General features: G+C 38.2%; 2 protein-coding genes across 5 annotated transcripts in view; one reads left to right on the top strand and one right to left on the bottom strand.

Annotated features, from left to right (window-relative positions):
- LOC123308307 (hypoxia-inducible factor 1-alpha) overlaps nucleotides 1-12,679 on the top strand; it is a 79,995-nt gene that overhangs the window by 24,739 nt on the left and 42,577 nt on the right. For 2 of the 4 annotated variants that reach the window (XM_044890910.1, XM_044890909.1), the window contains exons 1-6: nucleotides 376-696; nucleotides 5,170-5,357; nucleotides 5,432-5,580; nucleotides 7,222-7,407; nucleotides 7,492-7,685; nucleotides 7,773-7,879. In XM_044890910.1, coding sequence (XP_044746845.1) covers nucleotides 458-696; nucleotides 5,170-5,357; nucleotides 5,432-5,580; nucleotides 7,222-7,407; nucleotides 7,492-7,685; nucleotides 7,773-7,879 — 1,063 coding nt within the window. In that variant the 5' untranslated portion in view covers nucleotides 376-457. Of the gene's footprint in view, nucleotides 1-375; nucleotides 697-3,084; nucleotides 3,129-5,169; nucleotides 5,358-5,431; nucleotides 5,581-7,221; nucleotides 7,408-7,491; nucleotides 7,686-7,772; nucleotides 7,880-12,679 lie in introns of those variants that run through there. The other 2 variants (XM_044890913.1, XM_044890912.1) reach the window with 2 other exon arrangements.
- LOC123308308 lies at nucleotides 9,270-11,802 on the bottom strand. The gene is made up of 3 exons (XM_044890914.1): nucleotides 11,571-11,802; nucleotides 10,928-11,210; nucleotides 9,270-9,937 (listed from the first exon to the last, which is right to left on the bottom strand). The coding sequence occupies exons 1-3, from the start codon at nucleotides 11,652-11,654 to the stop codon at nucleotides 9,417-9,419; spliced, it is 888 nt and encodes a 295-aa protein (XP_044746849.1). The 5' UTR covers nucleotides 11,655-11,802; the 3' UTR covers nucleotides 9,270-9,416.

Here is a 12,679-nt window from a genome sequence, read left to right as displayed (position 1 = left end):
TGAAGTTATGTGATAAACTCTGTTTTTGCTCTGAGGCGCTTCAGGTTAAACAAGCCTCCAGCCTAGACCTCAAAGTCTCAGTGCACTGTAACCCCATTTAAAACTAAACTAGCCAACCTTCGACGAGAGTTAAATGTCAAGGTGTTCGCTGCAATAGATACTCGCTAAAAAGAGTATAAACATTGGGACAAGTTTTTCCTGGTTAGACACCAAGAAACCATAGGTTTTAAACTATCTCCTCGCTCTCCAAAGTTACGCCTATGGTCTCTTCCTCAATTGTCGACTTTGGAGCCCGAATTTCAATAATACAGTTTAGCAGGCCAGATTAGATAAGATTATCCAGCTACCTGCGAGACGTCTACAATGAATCAGTAGCTAACGGCCGGCACCAGGAACGCCCTGCGTCTCAATCGACAGCCGATGTCTTCGCATAATCCTTGAACGTTCGTGTGCCGAGATGTCCAACCTTACGTCCGTCTTCGCGCTGGATCCACCAGACGTGGACTCGAACTCTTGTTCTAGCGCCTCCTCCGGTCAGTACTCGGGCCGTATCAATCCGAACAGCCTTCTGGCCAACCTGATCCCGCCCTGTCAGAAGGAGCAAGACTGGGATTACGATCAGTGTTACAGCTATTATGCGAACGGCTGCTACAACACCTGCCAGTTCGTTAAATTCGGCGATATCGAGGATTTCATGTGAGTAGCGACACGACGATCATTGTGGTTTGTTTTGTTGCCGTCGAAGTACCATGCGTGATGTTCGTGTTTTACTCATAACGCGTGGTTCAGATAAGAGGATTGATTGGGTTCGAGTGCGTTCGGCCTTCGTTTGGATGCTACCCAGATGTTATGCCAGGAGAAGCTTTCAATTGGTTTCTGAGTTAGATGTTCAAGGTCACCAGACCATAAATTTGGAATGATTTATAAGAGATCCATTGAATGGGTGATCAGTATGAACCACAGAACCTGCCACACGTACGGTCTTCACCAACTTGTGGTTGAAAAGCAAAACATTAAATGGTATAATTTGCACCACCCACTGCTGTGCTTTTCGACTGGCACTTGGTACCATCTTTCGCCTACACGTGCTTCCAGATGCTGTCGACTTGGGCATAAACAAAATTGCAGTCTGTACGTGTGGGCACATTTTAACATAAGCTTCTGCACAAGATGGTGCAAGTTCCCCAGACCATAGTCTCCCATGCTCGATGGATGAGAATTGGAGGTGCCCCTTCTTCTTCTTCTTCAGCTCTACCATCCACTCCTGGATGTAAGCTTTCTCCATAGTCTTCCATCTTCACCTGTCCCTGGCTTGTTCTTTCCAGTTTCCACCCAGTATTTTCCTAATGTCGTCTACCCATCTGCTTTGTGGACTACCTCGGTTTCTCTTTGTTTCGCGTGGTCTCGATTGTAGCGTCCGCACTGTCCACCTTTCTGGGCTCTGTGTGGTTAGATGACCTGCCCATCTCCACTTGAGGCTGGCTATCTCCTCCATTACATCCCTCAATCCTTAATTCCCTCACCTCTTAATTTCGAACTTTATCCCTCATTGAAATGCCGGGCATTACACATTCCATTGCTCTTTGGAAGTGTCTATAGAACTCTATTTATTTGCCTTCCTCTGCCAATGGTCCCATGTTATCTCTTTGAATGAGGAGACTAGAGTTGGTCTTTTTCAAACATTTTGAAAGCTTATCATCAATAAATGTCGTCTGCTTTTGGAGAATCGGTCTCTGGTTATATTATTCGAATGTGGTGATACACACTGTGATCCTTTTTACACAGGTGACTGTTGCAACTGCTACCTTCAGGATGTAGAACATCAGTCTTCAATACTGCATAGCTACTCGACCTCAAAATTTTATATGAATAGATGTGGCTATTTCTACTTTATTGTATTCGCAATGTTGAGGTTTCTCTCAGACATCAATTGAAGAATAAGTGCCATTTGATGCAACATGCTTCAGCTTGTTCATGTTGGACATGTGAATAGTCTTTCAACTCTTCATACCTCGATTTAATCCACAACACGTTTCAATCATCATCATAATCATATCAACATATCCAAGTTCATCAGTTAACTTCAAATATGTATTCAATGAACTTGGACAGTGTATGAGCAGCTTGATGGATTTGGGGATTTTCATTTTTGTAAGCACTGTCTACAACATGCCCAAATTGATCAATCTAGTTGAAGTAAGCTCCTCTTTGGGCAGTTTTGGATGCTGCACTTGTGAATTACAAATTCTGTAATATTTTCTTCAAATGCCAATTGGAACTGACTGACTAGTGAGTAATCTTACATTACCCAGCTATTGGAATCTGCTACTTCAACTTTGAGGGTTACCACCAAAGCTTGAACAGCTGGAAGTTATAAGTTTATTTATTCGTAGTTATCGAATTCGTAAGAGAAGTTTGGAGGTGTGCATAAACAATGATCAGCTATGACGTGAATGACAAATCCATGAGTATGGTGGTAAAATCAAAGCAAACAATTAGTATATTCAACTCTTTTAAATTCTGGTATAACACGATTATACATCTACCAGTTTTTCGAAAACTCCAAAATACAACATGAAAAATAAACTGAAAGACAAATGCAGATCACCGTTCCGTTTTTGTATCCTGTCGAAAAATTCATTTGAAAGGAGATTATTGAAAATACACTTAGAAATCGTATAACCGATCACGAACTGATCAACGACGTTTACGAGTTTCAAATTTCCTAGATGAAATCTCGTGAAAACCATCAATAAATCTCCTTCTGGGAAAAACCTATCATATGACGACGTTCGGGCCTCGTCTTCTCCCTGGATTCCGTCCAACGAGACCACGGGGTCCAGGAGGATCACATGCTCCTCTCATAAAGCCATGGTTTATGCGCGAACATCCTATCCTTTCGGACATCTTCCGCTTTGGACCAACGAAACGGCACGTCGGTCGTTTGATCGATTGAGAAGGCGGACGAATTCGCGATCAATGATCAATTAGCGCTTGTTACGATAAGAGTCGGTGTGCTCCACTCAGAAGACGGTTCTATCGCGGAAAGTTTAATTTATGTCCTTGTGCGTAAGTGTGAATCGATTGGGTGTTTAGGTTATGGCGGCAACGAGACGCGGAAGTTCATGGTGAAGTATCTAAGCTGTTTTTTTGAAGACTGTCATGAATTGGTTCAAAATTATAGCATTCATATTTAAACGCCCCTTTCCCAGAAAAAAAAAATTGATACTTATTACATTTTCATCATTTGAATCCTGGATAGGCTGAGAAATCATAAGAGGACAAACGGTGATAAGTTTCGTGATAATCGAGTGCCATTTCAACCACGAAACCACTTGTTCACATATGTCAATCCCATCTTAATTCTTCTCAAGGTTGATTACCTGATTTTTGAGATCTGAGCCGATGGATATTTATTCTAATTCAAGGGACTGGTGATCAGATTTCTCTTCAAAAACATCACACAGCCGTTGGAGCATTTTTCTACGAAAAAACAACCTAAGATAAGAATTATGTGCCTTACTTTCAACTCACTCTGTAGAGGTAGAGCATTTCAATGTGCTTCCATAACAATAAGTTCGAAAGCATAGTGTATGTATTTCGATAGATTATTCTAATATTTGTTGGCGTCGTAGGTTTTTGAATCATGACTAGATCAGTGTGGAGGCGTTGGACTCATTAGATATAATGAGTTTTTCGAGCAAATATTAAAGGATTTTTGCAAAGTAAACTCGATATGGTTCTCATTTTTCCTGTTTCGTAAAATTTTTTGAAGAATCCAAATGCATATTCTTTGCTGACGACAATTCAAGTTTTGTTTATATTCACTGACCTGGTGAACTTTGCACTCATTTTATCCATTGAAGTTATCACTTTTCCTGCATTCTATATGTTCGGTAGCCAGTAATCGATCAACTTTAATTTTGGGGTTCGAATCACCAATAATCACATCAAAAGTTTTGCAGCATGAAAAGAAGAAAATATGACCGTTTAATGTTTACCTATCACACATTTCTTTTAACCTTTTCTTCTCTCCTGGCTCATATCTATTTCTGGGATATCTTTCATAATACGAACCCGAACCTCTTCAATTTATTGTCTCTCATTTGTGAGATTCCACAGAGTTATATTTTACTCGTTTGACTCTTGAAGATGTAGTAGATAATTCGTCGCATTAATCAACTTCTTTCAACCGTTTGCTAACGACATCCAAGGACAAATAGATCATATTATGTAAACTGAGGAGGAATGATAAGTTGCCTGTCGGAAAAATGCATCCGTATTCAAAACAGAAGTTTCGCAGTTGGAAAAAGAGGATGACCAGTTCAAGCGTGCCTCGAGAATGAAATTGAAGAAGCGTTTTCAGTTTCTCTCTTTTCGCATCTGAGCAATTCGCTAGAAAAAAGTGGAGTGATGAATGCATCCAGTGCAATAACGATCTTGGCGTTTGAATTCTGTATAGGCACATTTGGCACAGAGCCAATATTTGAACATTAATCTACTGGTCTGATTCTATACGAGGTGAAAAATGAAATACATGTCATTGATCCTTTCATTCAGCTTTGGTCTCGAGAAAATGAAACTCCTTTTCGAATGAAAATCACTGAACATACAGGGTGATTCACCGCAATGGCCTTTGGTTTTAGGCATTATTTTCAGACTTCTGACCTCCTGTTTTCACCAATATTCTCATAAGAATGGATAATGAAAAACCGTTGAGTTTTTGCCCAAGGCAGAAATGGCCATCGAATCAGCTATCTAACGATGCAAAAATATAATTGAAATAGGAAAGTAATAGACTGCTTCCGTTATAACCGAAAGTTGCAGAGATCTGAAAATATTTTGTGGAGAAAGTTCATTTGTCGAATTATCATTACTTCACAAAACTGTATCCTTTCCACTAAATTTGTTTCTTTCGAATGTTGATCTTGATTGAATTTGTAAGAATACATACTTGATTTCCATAATACTCTCGATGCTTAGACGACATAATCCTAGATCCTTTTCTGGATATCTCTGGTTGGGAAGACTAATTGCTCTATCAACAACTCTATTACATTCGCCATGCAAAAAGTTTGATTCAAGTAACCTTCATTCGTGAAATCCGGCATCTTTTCGAAACTTAAATTAACAAAACGACCCTGTTAACCGTGTTTTGTCTTGTTCCAGGAATAACGAGAAGCGCAAGGAAAAGTCCAGAGATGCTGCGAGATGTCGGCGATCCAAAGAAACAGAGATATTCGCAGATTTGGCTGCTGCGCTGCCAGTGTCACAAGAGCAGGTTGCTCAGCTGGACAAGGCCTCGATAATGAGATTGGCCATATCGTATCTTCGTGTTAGGGATATGATAAACCTGAGTGAGTATTTCTGTCGCAACCTATTTGCCTGATACTGAGGTGGGTTCGAAGTTGACTATCGACTTATTTTTCAGTACCTGCGTTACCTGTATCGGAAAAAGATGTAAAAGCAGACGAATCTACTTTTTTGAAATCTTTGGAGGGATTTCTCTTGGTCCTGTCCAATGATGGGGATATCGTCTACCTCTCTGAAAACGTCAGCGATTACCTAGGAATCGGACAGGTAATTATTGATTTCATCCTTATAGCTTAAACTCTTCACTCCAACTAAAAATGGATATACTTTTTGTGGCTGATGATGATTTGGGTTCAAAAAACATCAGGAAAGCAAAATAATTGTAGATTGAGGATTCTCGATGAATATCAATAATATTGAACAGTAACGTTCAGTTTCATAATCAAATTTGAAGTCACTTCAAGCTTAAAGCTTCCTTTAGTGTCATTTTTAGTAGGGTTAAAAGAAGCTTTAAAATTAAAGGGACTTTAGGTTTGATTATGAAACCGGCCGTAAATTACGCCATTTTCACTAGGAATCAATTCACCTGTTTGTCTATTGAAAATTGTAGTGTTTTCACTTCTAATTGATATTTTTTCACTGCGCTAAAACGAATTTACTGGTCTTGTGTTTTATAGAGCTCCTTATGCTAAAAAATCGTTTTATTAAGTCCTTAATGGTTTAATTGTGTATATCTTTTTTATCAGTCAATGATTCGGATAGATAAGCCTCCCATGAATTTTTCATTCGAGGTCATATGAATTGAGATTAGCGACAATATATTCAACGCAATCTTAATTTTTCTCGTGGTTTCTAATTGAGATACAGTTTTTGCATATACTTACTTAACGACTCGGCTATTTGATTAACGATTTAGAAAGGCGGTATGCAAATGAAAATCAATGATTTCTCTAAACCCTCCAGGGTCCGCCATTGTACCAAGGATATATAATATAATTGAGCCTGATTTCTGGCACCTTTTGATCCATAATCGGTAAATTGTAAGAAAAAGTCAAAAAACTATCAGCTGATGTCAGTAACTTCAGCTGAAACAGACAGAATCGAATTTTCCAAAATACTTGTTCATGGAGGACTGTTTTCATACTATACATAACAACAATTGGTTTTTTCCATTAATTTTTATAGGTTAATTACTTCAAGAGTGCATAAACTTTGATTTTCATTTGTATAGAAAGAGAATCTGTAAAAGTGTAATTTATTGAATTTTTTCTGATTCGGTCTTGATGAAAAGATATAGCCATTTTATGTTTTCAAAATGAGCCTAGCCATCCAGAATAACAAGCTAAATCTATGACACTACACATCTGTGGATCTTTTAAACAAAGTTGCATTCAGCCAAAGTACCCAATTTTCCGAATATTACAGATATTTTTTATTTTTGAACATTACTCGAAAACGGCGCATTATACGAAAAAATATAAAGAATACTTTCATTCTACAAAACGTCCAAATATTCATTATGTAGCGTTAGTTTCAAAATTTGGATTCTTTGAATTTTTTGTATTTTCATGGTATGTGATGGTCATAATGAAAAAACTGGAAGACATGGGTGATGTCTTGTGTTCGGAAAAGATTCATCAAATAAAAGAAAAACTGTATTGCAAAATTCATTTCATTCGATGAGACCGTTTGTGAGATAGGACTAAAATTAACATTTTTTATAGTTTTTCAACAGCCTGTATCTTTTAAACCGAGCCGATTCGGAAATAATGGTATGGGAAAAAGAGCTTTTCCTTTGACCTCAAGAATTCACTGTTAAAATATTTGTACGAGTCAAAGACTCACCCTGTATTATATTTGCTGACTGTCTAAGATATAGGAAATTTAACTTTACATTTTTTTTTCCAGATTGACCTGATGGGCCAAAACATATTTGATTACAGTCATCCCTGCGATCACGAGGAAATTAGGGAGCTATTTTCGGATAAAGCGAAAGACGATGGAAACGATTCTCAGAAATCCTTGTTCATCAGGTTGAAGTGCACCCTCACGAGCAAAGGGAGAAATGTTAATTTGAAGTCGGCAACCTACAAGGTGCGTTGAATTTCGAGAAAGCCCTCTGCGTACGCCGATAACGAAGTGCCTCCCTTATTTTTCGTTAATCTCACTGATTTACAGGTTCTACACCTCAAAGGACACATATTGAGAGCTGCTCCTAGTGAGAACGACGTCGATCAGAAACTCAAGAATTGCTACGCGGCCATTGCGAATCCCATACCTCATCCGTCTAACATTGAATCGCCGTTACCGAAACAAACTTTCGTGACTAAGCATAGTTTGGATATGAAATTCATCCATGCCGACGATGAGATGTGAGTAAAACATGTATTTACTCATGAAATTTGAAGTCATCTTGGAGAGATTCTGTTTGAATTGAACTTTTAATTTTCTGTTTTCAGTATGAAAGATGTCCTTGGATATTATGAGGAGGAACTCCTAGGAAAATCGGTATACGAATATCATCATGCCATGGACAGCGATTCCATCATTTCTGCGTACAAGTGTTGTGAGTATGATCTTTTTTATGAACTATATCCCCTACATTCTATATTCAGACGGTCTATATATCATCCTAGATTTCTTATAAAGTATTGTTCCTATTCATAATTCGAAAAATCTGCGCCTACTTATTCAGGAAGGTTACAATCCAACTGCAACTCGTAGTTTTATTAAGTGCTAGCATTACTCAACTTTAGTTTGCTTCATTTCACTCCACCTCTCCACTTTAATCTGCTCTACTGTCCTTAACTCTATTCTACTTCACGATGCGACTCTACTCGACTCAGCTGTATTCTACTGTTCTCTGCTCTACTCTTCTCTTATCTACTCCTGTATCTCACTCTACTCTCTATTCTCCTCTACTTTATTCTTCTCTACACTGTTCTACTTCAATTGAATCTACTTTACATTGGTCTAGTGTACATCACTTTTTTTCTTGTCTAAAGCCTTCCCGAGAGAGTCCCTTGTCGATAGCAAAAGTTGAATTGATGTGGCTGATACTGAATACTTACTGTGAAAAGACAGACACAGATTTGAAAAAGAGCTGATTATGTTCAGATTTCGAAGCATAAAAAAATATAAAGTATGAGCAGTGTAATTAACCCGTGACATATTGTCCAAGAACCCTTTTACCACATATTTATGATCCAGTGTCCATCATTGAGATAACAATCAATCATTCACGAAAAATTCAGTTTTAGCCTTCATAAAATGTTGCTCACATTATTAATTGAAAAATTATTCAGTCTTGACAGGTTGACCTGTGGTATGAAATGTCTAAGTCAACTGTGTGTACTGAGAAGATACCAACATCATTGATAATTCGTGAATGCGTTTGTGAAGAGATCTTGGCTCTCAGTCAGACATCTTTTTCCACCAAAGCTGTCAAATCGATATCTACTCCAGTTGACAATGGAATAAGATTTAAAAACGGATTAAAAATAGCCACACAAGATGTGTTGAGCTCTGTAATGGATAAATAGTTCACACTTCTGGTCTCGCCTTTTGCGCCATCTATATTCCAAATTCGTCGACATGGTATTACGACAGATGCTGAACTTAGGTTACTCTTTCTATCGAACCCTCCTGATTATTTCTATGCGTTATGTGATTTTTTTTTATGAAGTTATTGAATATATATGGCAGAAACTGATACTATACGAGCACAAAACTAGCGAGACATTTGTACTGGTCTCGGTTTTGGCTGATAGAACTCATTGTTGTGAAAATCATGAAACTTTGTATTTCGTCGTTAAATTCGGGAAAATAGGTTGCCTTGATATAATGTACATTGCTTGAAAAAGAGACTTTTCGAAGCTGGATAAACGAACCAATATTTATGGCGCCCTGCAGTTTCTTGGGGTAGTATAAGAAATCGTAAAGTAAGGAGATGAAAATTAGGGAAACCATCTTTTTATTTCCTACCTAGTTTAGGTATATCATTTTTGTACATCAACAAAGTTATAGAGTAGCAACATGCAGTTTTTAGTGCCGTACAAAAATTTTTGGTTCGTATTTTGAATACACCATTACCTATAATTATTTTATTTAATAAACACATTATTGAGGAGTATGTAAAACAAAACACTGGTAACGGTTAACCAAAGTGACGAGGTAACACTGGATCCAGTACCTTTCCCCATCTTCTTCGTATCATTCCCCACAATTGGCAAAGTTTGAGGAGGCTGGCCAGATAAATCCGGTTGAATTATGGCCGGTGTAGACTGTGTAGAGGTTTTGTCTACCGTTGACGGTTCTTGACCACCAGACACGGATTTCTGTTCATCTTCGGTTCTTGGCAACTCGTTGATCGAAATTCCCATCGTAGGTCCCTCTGGCACTTTACTAGGTTGGTTGACTTCGATGCCGCCGAGTTCCGTTGTTGATTCAACAGTTGGTTCGTTTGGACCGACGCCCGTTTCTTCGCCCGTGCAATTCTCGTGTTCGACGGGCGCCAGAGAAACGGTCTTGGCGGGCTTCAAAGATTTCCAAGTCTTCTCAATTTTCTTGTCTGTATCAGGGGAAGGCTTGATTTTTTTGGTTAACACTGCGTAGTACATTTCGTCTGAAATTTGAGTTATGTGTTAATAATCTTAGAGAATTAGGTTAGGTTAGAAATGTTAAGTTAGGTTAAGTTGAGTCAGATAAGATTAGGTCGAATTGAGTAGGGTTAAATCAAGTAAGGACGGTGAGAGCCTCATACAACCCTTGGCTATATTGCACCCGGTCACCAGGAAAGGCTGGTAGACCTATTCAATCCTCCGGACAAAGAACAGTCAGTCTAGGTCGAGTTAGGTTAGGTTATATTAGGTTAGGGCTAGGTTATGTTGGGTTTGAGTCAGGTAAAGTTAAGTTGATATAGATTAGGTTAGGGTCAGGTTAAGTTAAGTTGAGTTAGAATAGGCTAGCTAGAGCAGAGTTAGGTAAGGTTTAGTAAAGTTAGGTAAGGTTGAGCAGAGTTAGGTTTCGGTCTCCATCATCTAGGGTAACGTGCCAACCTTAGGTAAGGTTGAACTGAGTTAGGTTAGGTTGCGTAGATTGGATCAGATTAGGTGGTTTATAGCCATAGACATAGAGACATGGACTGAGCAATGCCAGCATAAAATTGGCTATTTATTAGAAAGAGAGAAAAGCTCGTCGGGACATACTTTTCTCTTTTTTGTTCACATAGAGGTGAGTGTAGACCAATCAAAATTCTAGAAAAAGACAACTGCATTCCCGACGTGTTTTTCTCTCTGTCACTTTTTTTGACGGTATTTCATGCATAGATATAAAGGGAAGGCACAGTCCATGTCTCTATGTCTATGTTTATAGCCCCACACAATAACGGGCAGCATTGCACCCGTGCATATGCTAAGAAAGGCTGGTAGAGGTTCCTAATTTCTCTAGTCAGACTACGTTGAGTTAAATTGGTTTGAGTTGGTTTAGATTAAGTTGAGCCGAGGTAATAGATGATTTCTTGCTGAACAGATAACAGAAAAACTTAAAATAATTGATCTTTGCTACATGTTACCTCATCGCAAAATCATGTTGTGTTAAGTCCTTCGATACTTACCCTCCGTATGCAGTTCTGCGACCAAGAAGGTGCTCTTTTCGGCGTGTATCAAGCTGACGTTGCCCAGCAGGAAAGATTCGGTGTTATGCGGCATATACAGTTGATACATCTCCTGATCGACGCTGACAACTCGCAAAGTGTACGTTTGTATTTTTGTCTTGAATAGGAGAACGCCTTCGCCAGTCTGGTCCTTCGAAGACGATTCTATGTTCATCGACGGACATCTTCCTATAATCGGTAGAGCGTTCTTGCTTGCGTTTCTTATGGTCCATGGTCCTTCGTACTGCAAGGTAACAGAAAATGCTCTTGTCATATGAGGATGGGAAATTATTACATTGAATTAAACTGTAGATCCTCTCATTAAATACGAATCTGGATATTTTTTTTCGAAAATGATGCCTGATTGCACCAAAGAATTACAGGAAGGCTTAATGTTATACTTGTTTTTGTGCAACTTACGAAAAGCTTTTACTGCCTAACTTGTTGTTGATGCAGACGGGCATAAGTCTCACTCCACAATCATTTATTCACATAGTTTTAAGTAAAAATCGATAGGGATTTGCAATTTAAGATGAGATTTACATATTCATAGTAGTATCAGAAATTTCGGGAAAATATTCAGCTAGGAGTGTTCTGTACTCACATTTTTCAGCGGTGTAGTTTTTTTCCCAGCGTAACACACCACGAACAAGACCGTGAAACACAAGAAACTCTTGTAGTAGTACATTCTGGAACTTTCTTACTATCTGTTTAAAATTGCTTATTTTTCCACGTCGAAACTGTAATGCGCCGATAATATTCACATTGTTATCGTGGCTAAATGCTGAAAATTAATGCGTTCGCGTTCGAAAAAGAAAATTTACATGAAACGATATCATTTTTCAAATTGCTCAGCGATGACTACCCGGCTAATGACGATATAAGCGCTCTATAGTTATCTACAACGATTTCGTTAGATAATAATAATAATAAATGTCTTTTTTAAGTGAAAAAACACATGACCCATTTATTGCCTTCTTAATTGTGATATTCCAACAGGAAAAACAATATTTTTCAAGAATCCATTTTTTTGTACACTTCATGGAAAAATTTTTCCCTTTCAGAATCTACTTCAGATTGTTCCTATAGAGGGTGTATTTGAAGGTGAGGCTTTTTCTCAACGGAAGGTAGAACTGGTCAAAATGAAGCGTTTCATCGAAAACCACCTATACAAAACTCTCAAAATGACTAAGTTGAAGAAGAAATGATTACTGAAATAGATCCTAATAGGACCCTAGACCGTTTGTTAGCTAAATTATCGCAAAGCAGTGGGAAAAACTTATCTCTTGATGAGACCATGTGGTTTCGTTTAGGATATTGGCTCGTTCGATATTTACGTGGTAATGAAAATGGAAACTTAGGATTGCCGAATTGTTCTCATTATTTTTTAGTAACTTACACGATTTTATGAAATGGCTCATTTCGATACTAACTGACAGAAGAGACTTAGGACACAAGTGTAAAAATAGAATAATAATTCAAAATCTCACCAATGAAATTCGGCTAAATTATTCAAGAATTTTTTCACAGTCATCGTCGTAAAAATGGAATGAAATGGGGAAACATCATAGCAGTTTTTTAACATAACTACCATAGGCACTTTCAAAAAACTGCCTCGATTTTCTCCATTTTTTTCTCATCCTAAATTGTACGATACTATAATCATGATTCTCTCAGAAGTGACCTGCCGAAGTCACCTTCCACAGTCCCGTA

This window comes from Coccinella septempunctata, chromosome 2 (assembly GCF_907165205.1).
Source record: "Coccinella septempunctata chromosome 2, icCocSept1.1, whole genome shotgun sequence".
NCBI classification, from domain to species: domain Eukaryota; kingdom Metazoa; phylum Arthropoda; class Insecta; order Coleoptera; family Coccinellidae; genus Coccinella; species Coccinella septempunctata.
This window is presented reverse-complemented; position numbering and strand designations above follow the sequence as displayed.

What these genes read in the sequence shown, in the direction of transcription:
- LOC123308308 (XM_044890914.1), bottom strand. Translation starts at nt 11,654, where the DNA reads ATGTACTACTACAAGAGTTTCTTGTGTTTCACGGTCTTGTTCGTGGTG. An exon ending in AAACTACACCGCTGAAAAAT is followed by an intron (nt 11,211 to 11,570) that starts GTGAGTACAGAA and finishes GTTACCTTGCAG; the next exon opens with TACGAAGGACCATGGACCAT. An exon ending in CGCAGAACTGCATACGGAGG is followed by an intron (nt 9,938 to 10,927) that starts GTAAGTATCGAA and finishes CTCAAATTTCAG; the next exon opens with ACGAAATGTACTACGCAGTG.